General features: G+C 36.3%; 2 protein-coding genes across 2 annotated transcripts in view; one reads left to right on the top strand and one right to left on the bottom strand.

Annotated features, from left to right (window-relative positions):
- The first annotated feature begins 1,457 nt into the window (after positions 1-1,457).
- LOC129923681 (uncharacterized) lies at positions 1,458-20,216 on the top strand. The gene is made up of 8 exons (XM_056015890.1): positions 1,458-1,794; positions 2,514-2,613; positions 5,538-5,634; positions 7,864-7,927; positions 8,904-9,016; positions 12,795-12,816; positions 18,504-18,576; positions 19,952-20,216. The coding sequence occupies exons 2-8, from the start codon at positions 2,514-2,516 to the stop codon at positions 20,074-20,076; spliced, it is 594 nt and encodes a 197-aa protein (XP_055871865.1). The 5' UTR covers positions 1,458-1,794; the 3' UTR covers positions 20,077-20,216.
- Positions 20,217-20,420: 204 nt separating this feature from the next.
- The window catches only part of LOC106061088 (uncharacterized), a 32,206-nt gene continuing 29,945 nt past the window's right edge, over positions 20,421-22,681 (bottom strand). The window contains exon 8 of the mRNA XM_056015889.1: positions 20,421-22,550. Within this exon, the coding sequence (XP_055871864.1) occupies positions 22,402-22,550 (149 nt within the window). The 3' untranslated portion in view covers positions 20,421-22,401. The remainder of the gene's footprint in view (positions 22,551-22,681) is intronic.

Genomic DNA, 22,681 nt, shown 5'->3' on the forward strand with positions numbered 1-22,681 from the left:
AGCTAGGAGAAATACCAACAAAAATATATTGGTTTGATAAAAGCCTAGGGTTTTTTCACAATTTGCGGTGTTCAGGTTCCAAATATGTCAATAGCGCGTCTTAGCAAACATCTAAGAGGTAAAAGGAACCCGTGTACGAAATTTTATGCGAATCCCCACAGCAGTGGATGAGATTTCTTGATACATCAGTCAGTCAGTGATATTTTGTGCTTAGACTAGAGCTATGATCTGTTAGGCACGTTTGCTTCTATGTCTCTAAGTAGTTTGATAGAACGAAGTATCTGGCGGTTCTTTACAAACCTCAGTGTCAATTGTTATGGAATAGTTGCCCAGGGATTACGAAATAGAATAAATTGTGTCCAGATTTGGCCTGAGTAGAACAGAGCTTCATACGATTGTATACAATAAAGTAGGAAATAATGCACATTTTAAATCATGTTGCAGATTGGCTCTAGAGATATACCGGTCTGATGCCTTAAATTAGCTTGCTGAATAGGCTAGCGGTGGAGGCGCGTTGGCTGGTTGGCAAAGCGCTTGGCTTCCGAACCGGGGTTCGAATCCTGGTGAAGACTGTGATTTTTAATTTCGGGATCTTTGTCCACCCAGCTCTAATGGGTGTCTGACATTAGCCGGGGAAAAGTAAAGTCGGTTGGTCGTTGTGCTGGTCACATGACACCCTCGTTAACCGTAGCCCTAAAAAAAACAGATGACCTTTTACATTTCACGTTTCTGTGAAGAGTTCGTCCTTGAAAAAACTGCGCTTGAAACCATGACTGCTTTGATACTGTTTTTCGGAAAAAAAAAACATCAAGAGGTCTTATGTAACAAAACTTATAAACTTTTGTCCCCTATGAAGGTATTTTTGTAACAATATGGTGTCCTACCTTCTTACAAACCGGGGGTCATATATATTTTTGTCTCACGTGTGTCATGGTTTCAAACAATTTCCCGTGTCTAACGAAACCAAATCTCTACGTCATTATGTATGTATGTATGTACGTTACCTGCATGTATCAGTGGGCAGCATAGACGGAACATTCAATAGAAGAAAAACTACAAGAAAGAAGTTAAAATATGTTTTTTAAGTTCTATATTTTGACTTCTTTACTATTTGGAAGTGATGAGTTCCGAAAAACAATTTAATTATGATAAAAAAAAAGGAAACAAAACAGGTCAATACATCAAAACTGAATATATATATATTTAAAAGTATAATCGTAAAGTGTAAAACAAAAAATGCACACACAGTGACACAGAACTTCCTCTCCCGTCATGCGCCTCGGGACATGACCTAATTACGTACATCGGAAGGATCAGTTTTACCTTGAGGCTAAAGTCATGGAAAGTGGTCATTCCGTTACCCCCCCCCCCCCACATCCACACCCCCACCACACGCTAAGCCGTGGATCTCCGACAAATTAAATTAATTTCTTAAAGCCACGTCCAAATACAAATTTATAACTGGAGGAACAACAACACAAAAAATTCCCGAGCACGTGTTTTGTTTTATTCTGTAGTTGAACGCTGACAAACTAATCATTTGTTAAGTATTAATTAATCTGTCAATGATTAATGCATCTTTTTTTTTTCGTGTAGTAGAAGTGCGATAGAAGTGACAGTAGTCGAATCCGCATTTGAGATTTGACTTCGATACTAATTAAAGTTTTGTGAGATGTAGATCAAACATGAAGATGTAAGCTGGATCTATGGACACAAAAATTGTGAAGTTAACTTTCAGTGAAGTGCTATTTTCCCGATTTTTGTTTGTCTGTTCGTGGAGAACGGCCTAGTTTTGTAAGAAATCTTTCTTATAGTGCGCACACGGGTGTGTGGTGATTAAAAAGATGTATATATGTGTGTGTGTGATAAAGGTACTGGCAAAACACTGTAATGGTTCAGACAATGAACTGCAGCGACGAAGTTTCCGTACTACAAGTCAAGGACGACAAGTAAAATTCGAATTAAAGGGAAGTAATCACAACAATAATTCAAAAACGTGCGGATGAAAACAACATCTTTAAAGTGTGAATCTCAGAGTTATCACAATAAAATATATAGATATAAATAGATAGACAGACAGACAGACAGACAGACAGATAGATAGATAGATAGATAGATAGATAGATAGATAGATAGATAGATAGATAGATAGATAGATAGATGTTTCGATACAAGGATGGGGGTGTACTGATTAATGAATGAATCAATGGATGTGTAGATAGATTAGATTGATTGAGAGAGAGAGAGAAAGAGAGAGAGGGGTAGATAGATAGATAGAGAGAGATTGATATTTGGTTACAAGGATGGATTGATGAATGAATGGATGGTTATGTAGATTTGATAGATAGATAGATAGATAGATAGATAGATAGATAGATAGATAGATAGATAGATAGATAGATAGATAGATAGATAGATAGATAGATAGATAGATAGATAGATAGATAGATAGATAGACATAAGATAGATAGATAACTACAGCTTAGTTATGCTATCTGTTTACTACAATCAAGATGCATCTAGGATTTACTAGCAGCCTGGCCTTCCTGGTCAACACAGTGACCATTATATGCGGTCACCTATGTCTTACAGATCCACCGCAGAGACTGAAAAGTAAGTGCATTCATCTAATGTTTCATTATTACTTTTTTCCCGGATTTAATTTTATAGCAGACTTACGTTGTTATTTAATTTCCTTAATAACTGCGGTTCACGATGGAAAGCTGATAAAGAGATACGTTCAAGTCTACTTAAAACAAAAAAAAAAAAACAAAAATAAAACCAATGCCCGTAAAACCGAATATCTTGTTAAAAGTTGTACAAAATGTTTATTATATAACTATTTACTAGATCTGTAGATAAGGTAGTCGTCTCCGACTTGATATCTTTTTTTTTTACTATCCGGCCATATCCGGCCGGATATAAAAAAAAAAGGTATCCGGTGCATCCCTAGTTAAAAGTAGTGGCGTCACTAGGGTGGGTGTCACCCGGTGCGGTCAGTTCAGGGTGTCACCCCCCCCCCCTATTATAAAATCTTTTTTTTTCGTTGGCTTGTTGCGCTGTAATAGATATAGTTAATAATTCCCTATGTTATTTGATTGTTAAACAACTATAAAATGAGTGGCTATTCAATTTTAACATTCAGTAATTTAATAGAATTTATCAACAATTCACTGGGTTTCCTTAGTCTTATGAAACTCTGAACTCATCCTTAATCTTTGGAATCGAAGACCCTGCCATAAATCTATAGTTAAATTTTGCAACAATGCAGCCATAAGTAAGTTACGTAGCTTTTTTGTTCTAGATTTCAAACTTGAAAACGTAATATTAATTTCAACAGAATCAATGTCTCTATGGCGATCTCACTTTTAATCAAATTCAACTTTGTGAAAGTGTCGTTTGTGCCTTTGTGTTAAAAAGTTCTTCATTTTAATTTAAAATCCTTTTCCACATGAGACGCCGTAGATAAGCAGCTGGTAAGAAACGGTGGAAGGCTTTGTTAAATGATTTAGAGATATTTTTTTAAGGTCTTAGTGACATATGAATCATGCACTGTCGATTTTTATTTTCTTCAAGAATAACTTTTGTTGCCTTCAGACTCCTTCTCAGTTGTGGTATTTCTGTTTGAATGTCTCCTTTTGAAAAATCATCATATACGCCAATATTTTAAAACTGACATCTACAATACTTCGTTGGTTGTTGAACTTCGGTTGAATTGCTCCAAATGTATCTGCTACATCAATGATTGCTTCCAGTAGGAGTTGACGCTCATAGTCAAAAAACGATTAATGCACATAAGAATGAATCTCTTTTTCTCTTCCTAAATAGTGAGTCTGGCATGTTGTGATTGCTTGCCTGACATTTTCTTCTTGTGTTTAATTTTTTTTCTTTTGAATCACAGATTTTTTTTTTTTTTTTTTGTTAAAACAGCATTATTTTTATAACACTTTTGCGCTTGAATGTTATGCTTTTGTTAATGAAATGGTTTCATAAGTCACCACATTGTCAATAGTTTAAAGATAGGCCTACTCTTTTGTATATTTGGCCTTCTTGTAAATCTTCCCTCCCCCTAAAAAAAATAATAAAAAAATAAATATAGATAGGTAACACTACAGATTTTAAGCTGCGCCTCTAATGGCAATAATTTTAGAACGAAAAAAGTATTTCAATCGTATCAAAAATGCTAGGCAAAATGCTAATTTCTGAAAATACACATGTATCAAATAGCTATTCTGTTGGTTCTTAATACATTTCATGTACTCCTCATGGTTCCAGACAGTGAAGCTCCATTTTCATGTCTTAGAGCTCCACATAGAAATTCAAGCTTAACCTTTTCTAGACATTTGAAGATATTAAGTTGATCTCATCAGTTTTTTTGGTCTCCCTTAACATTGTGTGAATCTGATCAGTGTGTGCTATGTTAGCTGTGCTATGTTGGGTGTGCTATGTTGGGAGTGCTATGTTAGGTGTGTTGTCAAACCAAATACAAAGGTGCTTACAGTCATTCTGATTCTAATATCTATTACATTTGTAAACATTTGTAAACTTTTTAACATTACAGATGTACTTTTAGCAATGGGTTTTATCTACATAACATTTCAATCATCTCATGGAAATTCTTTATTCAATACAGACTCGTTGTTGATACAGTCACAAAATTTCAAATATTTTGCTTTTATAGAAACAGTCCGTGCAATATATCATTGCATTGTTTTTCTTCTTGACATCAATCATAGCAACGACTTCCTTGTCAATTGTGTTTGTAGCCGGATGTCCTTGTTTTACAAATTTTCAATCTTCATACGTCTTTTAATATTTCAATATCGGATTTAATTTCAACCACACATTAAATTAAGTGACACATTTCTATTTCATTTCAATACAATTAAATGAAAAAAGTCGACAACAAATGAATACAGTTTTTTGCTATTCAGTGACTAAATTGGAAGCGGAACAACATATTCATCCATTTATGTTCAATGATTGGGCGTGGTGGATGTATTGTAAAGCGCTTGCCTTCCAAACCGAGAGCTCTAGGGTTCAAATCACGACAAAGACGGGGATTTTGATTTTCGGGATATTAAGGACGCCACTGAATCCACCCAAATTTAATGTGTATCTGACAATAGCTAGGGATAGCCACATGACAATCTCGATCAGAGAAACAGATCGTCTGCCTTATAGACCACAAGGTCCAAACCATTGATTGGGTTTTACTTTTACATTTAAAGCATACTAGACCAGGATACGTCTTGAAAAAGTTAGTTATTATAAGAACCATACACAATTAGATTTATAAACTAATGAAAACAACGCAACTCAAGAAGCAAGCCTGGTCGTTTGGTATGCACGCTAGACTGTTGTTCGGTGGTTTCGATGGTCCCGGGTTCATACCCTGCCATCCTCCGTCGTCCTGCGGGAGGTTTAGACTAGGAAGTAGATTATCTTCATCTTTGAAGGAACATCCGAAATAACGAAAATATTTGACATACATTAGAGAAACAAACTTCTATTCGCTTCTCTTTCTCTCTCTACAGCGGGCAATAAAACAATGGTGGACTGTTTTCAGAACTCCAACCCTCCTTGTGGTAAAGACTTCCCATCCACTCCCTCAGACAATCCAGTCACCCTCAGGTAGGTGTATTTTTTAATAACCTCTTTAGTGGTTTATCAATAATTGCAGATATGTGCAGCAATGGATTAGGACACAGTAATTAGAATACGTCTTTTACTCTATATATTTAACCCAAAGAAAATATAAGAATAAATATTAAAAACATTACACTAGAAGTGTTTTTATTTAGTTCCATGTTGTGTTATTGGAATAGATATTAAAATATCTCAAACAGAAAGACAAAATCGTCAGTAAACTAAATAAATAAATTATAGCTTCTATATAGCGCTACTTTCATGCTTATAGCATGCTCAGAGGAGGGGGGATCTAGAAGGTGGTTGTCCAGGCAGCTCAGTAAACACAACTCTGCTCGAGTCGGGTGTTGAACCTCGAGTCCCCTTCATAGGTATCCAAGCGTACTTAGCCTCTCGACCACGCTTCCACAGTAGAATATCCTTGGTCCTGACCAGACCACTTATAATCACTAATACGACAATTGAACGTATTCTTTCATAACTTAGACCTATGACAACCAAGCCAGTTTCTACCAACTATCTACTTAAAGGCTGTCCTGTCCGTGTTTGAAGTAAAAAAACACAATAATTTCTTTCACTTATGCGATTATCAACACTTTTTTGGTGCGTAGCTTTCTTTCATTCCATTCTTATCTTATATAATACAGACGTTACTTCAAAAAAGAAGATGATTACGTCCTACGCGTAATTTAAAGTATAAGGAAAGTCACTTACTGGAAAAAATGTGGCCTTGCATCCTGCAATATTTTTAAAATTTAATTTGTAATATTTTGTCCAAACTATATCTTATCTTCTTCCATTTAAAGACAGTAGTTGATGATAATGTGTAGAAACCTAGAATGCCTCTATACTAAAGCAAAAAATTTAAAGTCCTAAAAATTATCACAGGTAATATAAAGGCCTATTAAAAGTGTGAATTTGTGTGCGTAATTTTTTTTTTGGGGGAGGACATGGGTGTATAAGACGGTCTGTTGAAAGGGAAGTCCATTTGAAAATATCGTGGGGGGGGGGGGCATTAGAGTGCAGGGATAGGGGAGGCTACAACTGATGGGCCTAAAACTTTTTTCGAGCATACTCTAGAATGGGGGGGGGCGGGGCGGGGGGGGGAGGGGTCCTTTGTTTGTATATTGAAAAAAAGGAAAGGGGGGATAGAAGTTGAGGGCTGACAAAATTTGGAAAGAGTGACCACTTTTTTGGTGCTAACAAATGGAAATTCAGCTTGACTACAATTGTCCACCTCAACCATAACTACTATAACAATCTTTGCGCAAACACAAATAGCATACACAGAAACATAACAAAATAGCATATACGCTAACACACACACACACACACCCAGCGCTCGATGACTCGGGCTCTCAGTCATGACGAGTGAGCTTGAAACACCCTGACCGACAGTGGAAGGAAGTTTTTTTTTTCCAAATCTATCTGTTCTAGCCTTAATGGAGAAAAGCTGAACACAGATCTGATGAAACTAACGTTTAGTGGATGCAAAACAAATATTTTTTTTATCTGATTTGGACAGGCCCTAGTTCCTGAAATAATTCTTTAAGAGATGGCTGTATTTCTGTGATATAAAATACGATAGTGCCGCCCCACGATGACTTTCTAACAGTTATCAAAAAGTGCAAACTAAAACAAGATCCCAGTGCTCATGAAGACCTTCCTTAAGGGAAAGTACCAGGAAAAAAGAAGAAGAGGCAGAGAAAGCTATGGGAAGACAACATAAAGGATGGATGGGCCATGTCATTGAAAGAGATTCTATTTAACGTAAAATGAATGGAGAAAAACGGTCGACAGATCATGTGTGGTACCCAAACAGTTCCACAGACTCAGGAAAAGTTGAAGAGGAAGAACATGCTTGTTTAAATAGTCTGTGTAATCAAAGACTTTGAGTCGTTGAAGTATTACCATACCAGCAAGTGATGGCAAAGATAATTAAGGAAAAAAAAAAGAAAAAAGTTATTTTGTTCTTTTCTTGGGTGGCCTAGGATAGCGGTTGGCTGACATTTGGGAGGTTATGGACATGACAATTAGTGTGGGCGAGATACAACAACATGATTCTGACTGAATGATTGCAAAATTGTAAATCATTCCACAACCAAAACGTCTGTAGATTTAGGATTATCATTATACTATCTACTACATTTCCTTGTAAGCCATAAAAAGCTAATATAATTCTTTTGTATTGATTGCCTACATTTCTATGTCAAGGCCAGGCAGTGAGTACGCTGTCCATCTACACATGCCAACAAGACATTTTAACCCTAATGTACAGGTACGTATTAAATAAGCTTAGTGTGTAAATACGTTTGTTCCAAAGGAAATCAATCAAGGGAGTCAACAGTGACACCTGAAAGGGGTAAAGCCGCTATTAGATTTGTGTGGTCTGTCTGTCCGTCCGTCCCGTTTAGATCTCAGAATCTAGAAAAGATATAAAAAAAAATTAATTTTACAAAGTTTTGATGCAACGGCTACTTTTTTTTTTTCTAAAAGCAATCCTTTTAAATTTTAAAATTAACTATCCCTGCAGTTTTTTTTTCATAAAATAAACCATTTTTACAACTATTCACTATTTCTAGTAAAACAAAAAACAAAAGAAAAGACAGGAGAGACTATATCCCAGAGGGCGACACTTGCCATTATCATACGAATATAACAATACTATCGGTTTTGTCATTTTCTATTATTATAATTAGTAGTATTATTGGAATTAGTAAATTAAGTTTTCTATTAGACATGTTACTTAGCTTTAAAAAAAATTAAAGTCTAATATAATAAAAAAAATAAAAAAAGTAACATTGCATGTTCAACATCCATGTGAGTGACCACAGAGCAGTAAATATAAAGTGTTTCCACTTAGTAGGATTTGGAATTCAATTCTCTCCCACTTTCCAGTCTTGTATCAAATTAAAATTATGCCTTATATTTCATGGTTGATGACAATACATAAATTAATTTAAAAATTAATCAATTAGCGGTGATTAATTACTTTTGTTTTATATAGAAACAGGGAGTTTATTCCTGCAGTCTTAAGATATATGGTCCTGATTTTAGAGGTTCTTTCCCTTGTATATTAAAAAAAAAAATTTGCATTTTTAAAAATTAAATTTCCACCCATGAAATGACTAATAGTTGGATTTGAAAAATGAGTACTAGGAACGATAATCATAACAATGTTATCTTCTTCTCTGTTGCTCTCCATGTTCTCTTCCTATACTGATTATGACCAAGTATAATTCACTTTGTTCCAGGGCAGCTACGTCATCAACATACAGCTCTCCGGCTCACAGGAGTTCATTGCATTAGGAAAATGGCCGGACGGTCCTGAAGAGTATAAAATTTTAACGGTCAAAATTCCGAAACAGTAAGTAGTAAGTATTTAATACCCCCGAAACCCCCTTGACCCCCCTCTCTACATCATAACATCTCCTAGCACCTGTTAGCCTGATGCAGAGTATATTGGAGTTTATCTTTTGATTATTTTCTGTCCACTCCATGTCAAACAGCTAATTAGTTTGAAGGATGTGGTCAAGAAATGCTGGCATGACTTGACCATTATTATATAACACGATTTCTTTGTTTAATGAATGCTGCTTGAATAAAGACAACAACGATGAAGATCACAATGCTGTGATGTATTATGCTGATTACACAAAAAAATCTCAAGCTGCGATGATAGATCTAGCGCATTGTCGTCATATAAATAGGCCTACAACTCTGTAATGGTTGAGTCCCCTGAGTTTTCTGCCTAGGTCACGTGATGTCTTAAGAATCTTCTGAGTATTTTTGGCGTACTTTATTGTAAACATAGTTCCAGGCTTGGCTAAACCGCTTTCCACCTTGGTTTGAGATCATGTTAACAATAAATGTGTTGAAATAAATAGCACCGGACGTTCTACACATAGACACAGGGGCGGACTGGCTATATGGGCAAACGGGCGATTGCCCGGTGGGCCGGTACCAAATGGGCCGGTCTGGTCGCGACCAAAGAAAAACAAATTCAATGCAGACAACTTTAAAAAAAAATGTGACATCAACAAGACACAAAGGCCCGAACATGTTTTCTTGTTTTTTTTTAAATTATTATTACAATTAATTTTGTTTGACATTCAACAAGAATATAATTTTAAGAATTACACTATACACTGTACGTATTATCATTTGTAAAACGTTAGACAGTACTTTCTGCTATGCACGAGCGGCATGGCCTTCAACACTACTTTGATGTCTTCGAGACCGTGTTTGGCCTGATCATTTTGCTGGTCGGCATGGGCGTTTGATGGCACTCCTATTTTTGTTTTGCTCCTTCCCTCACCCGTTTTTTTTATGGTTCCATGAAAGTTAACGAAAAAGAGCGGATGGGAGACCGTGTTTGGCCTGATCATTTTGCTGGTCGGCATGGGCCTTTGATGGCACTCCTATTTTTGTTTTGCTCCTTCCCTCACCCGTTTTTTATGGTTACATGAAAGTTAACGAAAAAGAGGGATGGGAGAGGCTAAGTTAAAAAACCTTGATATAATGCGTCAAAAGGGGAGACAATTAGCTCTTTAACAAAACTTAATAGAAGTTAACTTAAACACATACACACAGCCGCGAAATTGCAAACCACCCAACTTATTCATAGCTCAATATGGGTATAAAGTTCTACTATCTGCGATTTGAAAAGAAAAATTAAGTTTTTTGTTGTTTATTTGTAATAACATAGATCTAAAAATACTACACTTAAGGCTTACAAAAAAATATATTATTTAATTAAAACAAAAATCTAGAGTAGATCTAAATCAATTTTATACCATTGTGATTAACGGCAAACTTATGCTTAGTATGAAGTCATTGATGATGAAAATTATTACAATAATTACAATAATTTATATACTATTATATAGCGCTGTCACATCCGATATTTAATGAAAGGAGATTTAGAATCATTTATATTTTAAATAATATATTCATATACAAATCTCGTTTTTGAGAATGTACTAGGACGAAGCAAGAGCTTTTCACATTTAGAGGTACCTCTCTAGCCGTTCTGCTTTCTCTTATCTTTTAAAGGAATATATATAGTTCGTCCACCCTAGTTCGATTATGACCACTTTGTCTTCCAGGGGGCCGAGGGCCTTGCACTGGGGTTTTTTGTCTCCTCGTGTGGCTGGTGAGCCCGGAATGTTCGGCCGCACACTAGGCAGGTTATTCCAGCTGGAGCTAGTGTCATTGGCCTTTCTTTTCTTCTCTGGCGTTTTTTCTTCTGCCAGCTTTGTTCTCTTTTCCTCAGCAACCTGTGCGCCGGTTTTCACAGCGCGACGTCATGATGCTCTGTCATGTGCCTCTGTCTCCCAGGTGGATGGGTCTATGCTGAACGCCTTCAGAGAAGCTTTGAGGGTGTCCCTGAAGCGTTTTCTTTGACCACATTAAGAGCGCTTTCCTTCGCTTAGTTGGCCATACACGTCGTTTAGGGATGAGGTGGTCTTTCATTCTGCATACGTGTCCTGCCGATCGCAGCTGGGACTGCATCAGGATGTGTGGATGCTTTGCAGACCCGCTCTTTGAAGGACTTCAGTATCTGGCATTTTGTCTTGCCATTTGACATTCAGTATTTTTCACAGACATGTCATGTGGAAGTGATTCAGTTTCTTTGCATGTTAATTGTACACTATCCATGTTTCTGAGGCATAGAGCAATGTAGAGGAGGATGACGGCTCGATAGACCCCTAGTTTTGTATTTGTGGTGATACCACTTTAAAGGAATGGGTTGTCAGGCAGGAAAACCAAAGATTTAGCATATTTTAAGTCACAGATCAACATGCATGACTAGATTGACACGTGAAATGCGTAGGACCTAATTGTTTTATTTTTTTGAAGAAACGTCTGTAAAAAGTTTGAAACTCATTAAGGCTGCTATTGTAGTGTTTATAGTTTTCAGACTACATACATGTAGATCTATAAATAGAATACATTATGTAAGCCTACGAAAGCATACATCCAGTTTTCGATGCGTTATCAAACTTTATATATTTTGAATAGAATTAGGCTTACACCTATGATAAATCACATGGGCGTAGCCAAGAGGGGAGGAATTCAAACCATCACTGGCCTCAGATCTCGTTGTCTGAAAGGGAAACTTTACTTATTGCCCCAGTGCAGCCAACTTAAGTCACCAAATTTCATGAGCGTAGCCAAAAGTGGTTTTGTGGTCCCCCCCCATTTCCAATACAAAACTAAAGCATTTTACCATTTTCTACCAGTCGCTGGACTCCAGTGAATAGAAGATTTAGTTTTTTATTTTTTTAGCGGAAGAGTAGCAGGCTAATTGCACTGTAGATACCTCAGAATAAGCTTTTTTTTAAAGCTTAAAATAACGGAAATAATGCTATGATTCGGGGGAGCTTACGGCACTCCCCCAGACTTCCTAGCTGTAACTGTCCCTTGGCGGTGTGTACTACCTTTCACTAATTATAGGAAGAGAGTATTCTAGAGTAGAAAAAACGTTTAAAAGAATGAAAGATAAGAATGTAATGAAGATTAATTACATATACACACACTTATATATATATATATATATATATATATATATATATATATATATATATATATATATATATTGCGGAGGGGGTTTAACCCCCCCCCCCACACCGAAAATATATGACATGCCACATGCCATTTATGGGCCGGTTTACATGGTAATGCCCGGGCCGATTTTGATACCCAGTCCGCCCCTGCATAGACAACAATAGTTTGATCTTTAGTTTGATCTTTAGTTTGATCTTTAGTTTGATCTCTAGTTGGATCTTTAGTCTGATCTTTAGTTTGATCTCTAGTTGGATTTCAACTAAATAAACATCGCGTTTAAAGTACCCAATAGCAGAGGTTTATGATTCTAAGGGTGCAAAGTCCGGGGCCTAGAACGCATAGCTGCAAACAAAGAGGATAGAGTTTCAATTCAGTCAGTTGCTATTCTAGCCACTCGACACCCTCTTGAAAGGCTAGTGAACGGTTTGAAAAAAATAATTTTATGTCGTTTCTTTAAATCATCAAAGTAAAAAGTCCATCACCATGACCGAAGTTTTTGTGCCTTAATTGTTATTGAAGTTTTAACCTTATTGAAAATACACATCTAAATCCATTATTATTTCTTTCTTTCTCAGGTCTGGTCAGCATTTGCTGCAGGTTTGTATAAATAATGTTACGCAATTTAAGAAAATGTTTCAACAATTTGAATAATATAATATATTTAATGATGAGTCTAGGGTATGGGAGAGGTACTGCCCAGAAAAGATATCTGATATATAAGGAATTCTTCTGCTGCGTTCTCACAATCATGTGCTAAATCTGAGATAAACTAAGCAGTGGTTTCCAGATCAGGCGTCTCTTCAAACAGTGTTTGTTTCTAGTGGTGGTTTAGGGTACATATCTGGCTAGGACATGTGATATACTGTTAAAATTCTTCCTTTTCACTTTTGACACCTGAGATGAACTCCTATTGAAAAATCAGAGCAGGAAGGACTCAATACTCCCGTAGTGCTCTGGCAAGAAACTGGGCCGTTCGGCGTTAATGCCTCGTAGCTACCATACAAGTCGAGTGACTGCTCAGATCCCCCATGGTTCTCGGAGCTGGGGACACTCGTACGAGATATGCGTCACTGTTTCGACGCTCTCTCCACAGTGACGGCATCGGGAGTCGTAGTTTGGACGGAACCGGGCAAAATATTAAACCACTCCTCATAAATGAATGCTCTGATTTCTGCCGTTGACTCTGACACCAGTATGTTGTGTTTGCCTTATAGCACCAAACTGCTGGTAGACAATTAAACTGCTGTAGGCTAATTATATTTTCTCTTATAGAACTTACAAGAGCTTGAATAAACAATATAAAACTTTTATTACAATATTTAAACAAATTCAACTTAGAGATAACATGAAATAAATGTAGTAGACTTTAGTAATAATATAAAATGGTATTTTGAGCAAAATCTAACTCACTACAAAAACACATCTTTACACGTTGGCTTCCTGGACTCGTCTGGCCTACCCAAGACAGTTTACGACATTGCCGCTTATCTTGCATCATTCACACTACATAGCCACCAACCAATCGCTAACTTCTTCTCAACGTCACCATAGAAACAAAAGCACTTCAATAACATATAGCATGAAGCTCTGGAGGACATGGTCGGCATTCTCTACGAGGGTAGATTTCACTCGTCCCACTTTTCAGCCTCCGGATTATTTGTTTTATCTCATTCTGTTGTGTCCAGTTTGGAAGCGAAAAAATTTAGCACCTTTTTTTTTTTCTTGAATTTGGGGTCATAACGTCCATTTTTTAGTTTAATCTTTTCTCTATTATTTTATTCATTTCTTCCAGATAGAGATGGATTTTAATTTGTTTACTCTAATTGTGAATTGGGGGCTCGGGGGCTGAATGGTTAAGCGCTTGGCTTCCGAACCCCTAGGTCCTGGGTTCGAATCTCGGCGAAGAGTGGGATTTTGAATTAGGGATTTTTATGGCGCCCCTGAGTCCACCCAGCTCTAATGGGTAGCTGACTTAAGTTGGGGAGGGTAAAGGCGGTTGATCGTTGTGCTGGCCGCATGACATCTTGCTCGTTAAATGTTGGCCAAAGAAACAGATGACCTTAACATCATCTGCCCCATAGACCGAATGGTCTGAAAGGGAACAATTGTGAATTAGAATTGTTGGATTACATGCCTCCAGATTGCTACACCATGGTGGAAGCGCTGGATACGTCTGAATTAAGTTTCAGGTTACAAATTTTAGACTATAGGCTAGCCACAGAAGATAATTTTGTAAATAAATAAGTGAAATCGCTATTGGAGAAGTAATGCACAGGCTATTGGAGAAGTAATACACACACTATTGGAAAAGTAATACACACACTATTGGAGAAGTAATACACACACTATTGGAGAAGTAATGTACACAATATTGGAGAAGTAATGTACACACTATTGGAGAAGTAATATACACACTATTGGAGAAGTAATACACACGCCATTGGAGAAGTAATGTACACGCTATTGGAGAAGTAATACACACACTATTGGAGAAGTAATACACACGCTATTGGAGAAGTAATGTACACACTATTGGAGAAGTAATACACACACTATTGGAGAAGTAATACACACGCTATTGGAGAAGTAATACACACGCTATTGGAGAAGTAATACACACGCTATTGGAGAAGTAATACACACGCTATTGGAGAAGTAATACACACGCTATTGGAGAAGTAATGCACAGGCTATTGGAGAAGTAATACACACGCTATTGGAGAAGTAATACACACGCTATTGGAGAAGTAATACACACACTATTGGAGAAGTAATACACACACTATTGGAGAAGTACTACACACACTGTTGGAAAAGTACTACACACGCTATTAGAGAAGTAATACACACGCTATTGGAGAAGTAATACACACACTATTGAAGAAGTAATACACACACTATTGGAGAAGTAATACACACACTATTGGAGAAGTAATGTACACGCTATTGGAGAAGTAATACACACACTATTGGAGAAGTAATACACACACTATTGGAGAAGTAATACACACACTATTGGAGAAGTAATACACACACTATTGAAGAAGTAATACACACACTATTGGAGAAGTAATGTACACACTATTGGAGAAGTACTACACACACTATTGGAGAAGTACTACACACACTATTGGAGAAGTAATACACACGCTATTGTAGAAGTAATATACACACTATTGGAGAAGTAATGTACACACTATTGGAGAAGTAATACACACGCTATTGGAGAAGTAATACACAGGCTATTGGAGAAGTAATACACACACTATTGAAGAAGTAATACACACACTATTGGAGAAGTAATACACACACTATTGGAGAAGTAATGTACACACTATTGGAGAAGTAATACACACGCTATTGGAGAAGTAATACACACGCTATTGGAGAAGTAATACACACACTATTGAAGAAGTAATACACACACTATTGGGGAAGTAATACACACGCTATTGGAGAAGTAATACACACACTATTGGAGAAGTAATACACACACTATTGGAGAAGTAATACACACGCTATTGGAGAAGTAATACACACACTATTGGGGAAGTAATACACACGCTATTGGAGAAGTAATGTACACACTATTGGAGAAGTAATACACACGCTATTGGAGAAGTAATACACAGGCTATTGGAGAAGTAATGTACACACTATTGGAGAAGTAATACACACACTATTGGAGAAGTACTACACACACTGTTGGAGAAGTAATACACACGCTATTAGAGAAGTAATACACACACTATTGGAGAAGTACTACACACACTATTGGAGAAGTAATGTACACACTATTGGAGAAGTAATGTACACACTATTGGAGAAGTAATGTACACACTATTGGAGAAGTAATGTACACACTATTGGAGAAGTAATATACACACTATTGGAGAAGTAATGCACAGGCTATTGGAGAAGTAATATACACACTATTGGAGAAGTACTAAACACACTATTGGAGAAGTAATGTACACACTATTGGAGAAGTACTACACACGCTATTGGAGAAGTAATATACACACTATTGGAGAAGTAATGCACAGGCTATTGGAGAAGTAATGTACACGCTATTGGAGAAGTAATATACACACTATTGGAGAAGTAATGCACAGGCTATTGGAGAAGTAATACACACGCTATTGGAGAAGTAATGTACACACTATTGGAGAAGTAATGCACAGGCTATTGGAGAAGTAATACACACGCTATTGGAGAAGTAATACACACACTATTGGAGAAGTAATACACACGCTATTGGAGAAGTAATGTACACACTATTGGAGAAGTAATGCACAGGCTATTGGAGAAGTAATACACACACTATTGGAGAAGTAATACACACACTATTGGAGAAGTAATACACACGCTATTGGAGAAGTAATACACACGCTATTGGAGAAGTAATGTACACACTATTGGAGAAGTAATGCACAGGCTATTGGAGAAGTAATACACACGCTATTGGAGAAGTAATACACACACTATTGGAGAAGTAATACACACGCTATTGGAGAAGTAATGTACACACTATTGGAGAAGTAATGCACAGGCTATTGGAGAAGTAATACACACACTATTGGAGAAGTAATACACACACTATTGGAGAAGTAATACACACGCTATTGGAGAAGTAATACACACGCTATTGGAGAAGTAATGTACACACTATTGGAGAAGTAATGCACAGGCTATTGGAGAAGTAATACACACGCTATTGGAGAAGTAATGTACACACTATTGGAGAAGTAATGCACAGGCTATTGGAGAAGTACTACACACACTATTGGAGAAGTAATACACACACTATTAGAGAAATAATGTACACACAATTGGGAAAGTAATGTACACACTATTGGAGAAGTAATTCACAGGCTATTGGAGAAGTAATGTACACACAATTGGAGAAGTAATGTACACACTATTGGAGAAGTAATGTACACACTATAAGAGAAGTAATGTATGTGTGCATTTTTATAAAAATAACGTTAAGCACATTTCAAATAAAAGGCTTCTGTATATTTCACGTAAAACGTAAATAGTGAAAGTTCTCTGGGAACACGAAGGTTCCATTGCACGCAAGAGGAATTAGAGAACATTAATGACATTGTCAAACATTTTACAGAGGAACAAGGATCTAGTTTTAAAATGTCCAAATAGATTTTAAGTTTCTCGATGACATAAAAGTGTAAGGAAAAGACATCCCTCATTATGACATTTTGTCTTTACTGATGGGGTTTCTCTATGCATCATTTTAATGTAATAATAAACCCAGATATACGACCTATTTAATCCCCAGAACAAGCTGACCCTTTTTTTTGTAGGCTCCATCGATGACCTACCTGAACATACTAAGCTCTAAGCCTGTGTGTGTGCATGTGTCTTTATAAATACATATCTACATATGTGTGTGTATGTGTTAACGAATGTGAGTTTGTGTGAGTGTGGTGTGTGTGTTTGTTAAATGCGCCCAAAGATCAATGCTTTCATGACCACCCAAAGTAATACCTTAATTGGACTAGCACACACTTTATGGGCCGGAAGAACTCTTGTGGGTTTTGGGGGGAAAGGACTTCTGTATGATTTACACAGCTCGTAAAACGCCACCCGCAGGCGATAAATGTACCAGTCCTTAATTTGTTAAAATCACACACCAGGACATTAAAAAAAAAAAGGAAACAAAATGTACAACTATTTCTATCACGTGACTCTTAGTACATGAGTCCTAATGAGACACGTCATATGGGTCGCGGAAAGGGGAGGGAAGGCGTTTGTTGTTCCTTAAGCTAAACCATAAGATTAGAAATAGGATTATAAAGGCAAGAGGGGGCCCCCACGGTGACATGGCAACTGCTGTCAAAAGAAAAAAAAAGAAACTTTATGGCTATATCACAAGGACCTCGGAGCTCGCAAAGACTTTCCTTCAGGTAACAGTACCAGAAAAAAAAAGAAATTTAGGCTGACAGAGATAGCGATGGCAAGACAATATAAGAGATTGGACCAGCCTGTCAGTGAAATAAATGGAGCTCATTCACCAATAGTAAACAAACATTTAGCCACGTGATTCTATGAGGTCCATTTGGTCTAAAGATTACGTGTTGTGCCCCAAACTGTTTAACAGGCATAGGTACAGGCGAAGGGGAGGGTAGAAATCCATGCCCTTCCTTCTCTTATTTTTCACCTTCCATGACGAAGCCCATTTAAAGTGCCCCCACTTTGACCTTATTTAAAAATTACATTTACTTGCTTATTAGCTCGCTAACCAAGTGACATTCTAACTGCAGGCCATATACCAACCTGCCGGGAGAGCCTACTACAGCTGTGCTGACGTTCAGGTGCTGGACGAGGTGACCGCAGGTTAGTGGTCGAATGGTCTCTTTGTGTGAATCGGGTGGGCAGTATAACAAAAATGATTATATTCAATTTCATTCGAAAGCATGATTAAAATTAACGCTAAGCAGTTCATTACAATATTTACAACATACTTTACAACATAAGGAAAGCATATATGACAATGTAAAATTCTTTGTCCTGACCAATCCTTCATTCACTCATACTCACTTCTACTGCCCTTTGGACGATAAGATACGACAATGTAACTAATCTACAAAGCTTATATCAGCTTGTCTGTCAGGTAAAAAGTTTGAACATTTTTTTTCCTCCCATTTCCCATTCTCGGATCAAGTTAAAACTTTGCTCAATACATTGAACCTGACAACACATAAATCAATTTTAAAAACAACTAATCCTTTAGTACTAATAAAAAAAAAATTAATAGCAGAAAGGGAACTAAACCCTGTAATTTTCAAGTAAATGGCAGTAATCAGCGGTTCTTTCCCTTAGATAAGCTTTTTTTTTTTTTAAATTATTCTCTTTTTCTATTGCTAGTTTTCCATTACTTACGCTAAGATAAATAAGCCATTTTCAGGAACAAAACCGCATCGGTTAACTTTACCAAAAATGATTTTTTTTTTTTTTTTGCAATTTCTACCAACAATGTATTTGAAAGCCGACATTTAAGGTCTAAAGAAAAACACACTAGTTCCCTCCCCTTAAGTATTTATGAATGCATTTTTGGTGCGTAACTTTCTTTTGTACCATTTTTTTAAATGTTTATTTCTTCACAAACCTAGACCAGAGTGAATGTGAGCGATTATTTTTAGATCATTGTGATTATCAAATCTGTTTTTGCATCTGTATGAAAGGCGTGTTTGTAGAACCATTTTAAAACGATTAGATCTAAAAGTACTCCACTAGTCTAAAGCAAGACGAAAAGTGCTGAGACATTGAAACAGTTAGTGTAATAGACAGACAGAATAAGTGGATATAAGTGGATATACGTTGATATACGTGGATATAAGTTGATATAAGTGGATATAAGTTGATATACGTTTATATAAGTTGATATAAGTTGATATACGTGGATATAAGTGTATATAAGTTGATATACGTGGATATACGTGGATATAAGTTGATATACGTGGATATAAGTTGATATAAGCTTTGTAAAAAAAAAGACTCACATCTAGCAAAATACCATCTGCTATTTTTAACCTCGATAACTCCTTAGTAGAGTCACAATAATTAAGTGAAACAAGCAGATGTAAGTTACTCAAAATTAACTACTCTGGCTTCACATTCTACAATCATACAGAAAATGTTAGATTAAAAAATTGTATGTTCTTTGTGCTATGGCTCTAGTTTGACTTCATTATATCTCCTTTTTCACCAGACTCCAACCAACCCGCTCCGTTTTCTGCCATGGGGAACAGTGCGACCACGACCACCATTCAACGCCCTATCATTCCTCTAGTGACGCTCCTGTTTTCTTATAACAGTTTTGTGTGTTGGATTTGATAACGCTGCCATCTGTCATGAAGTGTCCAGTTCTTATGAGATCAAAAAAAAAAGATACCTTTAAACTACTTTGTATCAACGCTAAAGCGAATGTTAAAGCTTATCTTTAGTTTCGTGACATTAAATACTTGATAAAATTACTTATTATTTTATTATAATTATATCATTATTATTATTTACTATTGTGTCAGATTTTAAAGATCAACTGTATAATATCAATGACGCTAAATTGAACTTTATATTACCCAACTAAATTAAAGTCATTAACAGAAAATCTTACAAAATTTGATCCTGCAGTGCGAAATACATGCTGGAGTTTTGAATAATTAAAAACAAAAACAGCATATCAACACAACCTTTATGTTGTACATCGAATACACCTTTTAGATTTTCCGCCATCTATGTAAATTTCCAATATTTAAAAAACAGAACATTATTATTTCATGTATGTAAAACAGAATAAAGAAAGAAGGAGCACATCTGTGCTACATAAATGCAAAAGAGTTCTAAAGTAGAAACAAGTGTCTATCTTTGCATGGGACTGCGTTTAGATTTGGGAGAACGATTGAGTTGTTTCCCCCAGCTGATGATGACAGATGTTGGTAGTCAAGTGCTTGAATATTTGGGATGTTCACGATAATCTTAAATTACGGTTATCTGTTCTTTGTTTACATTTCAAGTTTTTAGATCCGGTCAACATTCTTTAAGCAATAAAATATCTTAACGTAGACATATATAGTAACATACAGTAACATAAATAAACATAGTAACATAGACATATATAGTAACATAGACATACATAGTGACATAGACATATATAGTTACAAAGACATATATTGTAACAGATTTTTATAGTAACGATAGGGATATATGTATAGTAACATAGACATATTTAGTAACATAGACATATATAGTACCATAGACATATGGTACTAACCATAGATAAACATAGTAACATAGACATAATTGGTAACATAGGAAAAAGAAGAATCCTGACACAAAGGGTGATTCTTTATTTCGAGGATCTTGTTAGCTTTTTTTTTTATAGATGTTCGTCTCAAACAACTGCCCAAATGGGGTTTGTTTTTTGCCAATGATTTTACCAGCAGCATTTAGGATTCTATATAGTTTATTTTTCTTTTTAATGCTCAGATTGCAATATCAGGCAGTGATATTGAAACTTAAAATACTGCAGATGTGAGCGTGATAAAACATAGCCAAGGCCTTTTCGCTAACATTAAACGAGGACAGTTTTCTTAGTAATCGTAATCTTTGCTGCCCTTTATGCTGATATAATCAGTATTTGCAGTAAATTTTGGTTTATTGTCTAGAATAGTACCAAGGTATTTAAAGGTTTGCACTATTTCAATAGTCTCTCCAGCTATAGAAACAATATCATTTTCCTTCTTTTCCCTACGAAAATCGACAAAATGAACCACAATGGCGATGTCACAGCCATTACTCTCTCACTCTTTTTAACAAATTGCAATAATCCATCATTTTGCTCTTTATCTTCCTAGACTCTCTCCGAAATCATGTATATGCCTGTAATTCAAAACGCTATAATTAACATCTGTACTATCTACCTTGATTTGCCGTTCAGTCAGAAACAGTGGCGTTGCTAAGGTGGAGAAGGGTGGTCCTATTTTGAGAATACCCCCCCCCCTCCGGGTCTCCACATGAGTGTCCGACATTTTGTTTTGACATTCATTATTACGTCATTATCTCATGGCATAATGTCAAATGTCAAATGCAGGGGCCCCTAAAGAGATCAAGCCCAATCCACGGCCCCCAAATCCTTAGCTAAGCCACTGGTCAGAAAGTATATGAAACTCCTTTCTTTCTGACTACAATGTTTCTGTTGTCATTTAAAGTTGATTTATTAAAAAAACTATTAAACTGAAGTACTATTGATCTAGGACACGCGGTGGCTAAGTGGTAAAGCACCTCGCTTCCAAACCAGGGGTGCAGGTTTGAATCCTGGTGCAGACTAGGAATACTAATTTTAATCCACCAAGCTCTAATGGATGCCTGAACTATTATTGATGCTACAGCTATATAAAAATATGGATTATTTCTATTAAATAAACCATACATAACTCTTTTATACTTTATAAAACCCCAATGTCCCTATACAATTAAAAAGGTTTCTTGAGCATTAGATGTGTCAGTTAAATAGAAAAAAAACAACTTTTTTCTTGGTTTTGCTTTGTTTCGTTAAGAAAAAAATTCACATGATGCTTGTTTTAAAATTAATCAAATAAAAGTTCCAATAATTTTGTTTTCATTTTGACTTTTGCTGAAACTACGTTTGTCAACTAAGTACTAAAGTTTTCTATCTAGAAGATGCCACTTTCCCGCTTTTTCCAGCTTCTCTATCAAAAACTGTCCAAATTTGGCGAATACGTCACTTCCCTTTCGGATGGTCTCAAAAGTTGTGTTGGGCAGAATCTTTGGTACAGTGAAGTGCAAAGCTGTGGAACATTGACAAAATGAATGTAAATATATTCAGCACATAACAATACAAGGTAAGGACAAGTCTAACCTGCTATTTACGTCAGGGATGATATAACAGTACAAGGTAAGGACAAGTCTAGCCTGCTAT

Source organism: Biomphalaria glabrata, chromosome 17 (assembly GCF_947242115.1).
Source record: "Biomphalaria glabrata chromosome 17, xgBioGlab47.1, whole genome shotgun sequence".
Taxonomy (NCBI): domain Eukaryota; kingdom Metazoa; phylum Mollusca; class Gastropoda; family Planorbidae; genus Biomphalaria; species Biomphalaria glabrata.

Excerpts from the sequence above, each read along its gene's own strand:
- LOC129923681 (XM_056015890.1), top strand. The coding sequence starts at position 2,514 with ATGCATCTAGGATTTACTAGCAGCCTGGCCTTCCTGGTCAACACAGTG. Across the intron at positions 5,635-7,863 it reads GACAATCCAGTCACCCTCAG|GCCAGGCAGTGAGTACGCTG; the intron begins GTAGGTGTATTT and ends TTCTATGTCAAG. Across the intron at positions 7,928-8,903 it reads ATTTTAACCCTAATGTACAG|GGCAGCTACGTCATCAACAT; the intron begins GTACGTATTAAA and ends ACTTTGTTCCAG.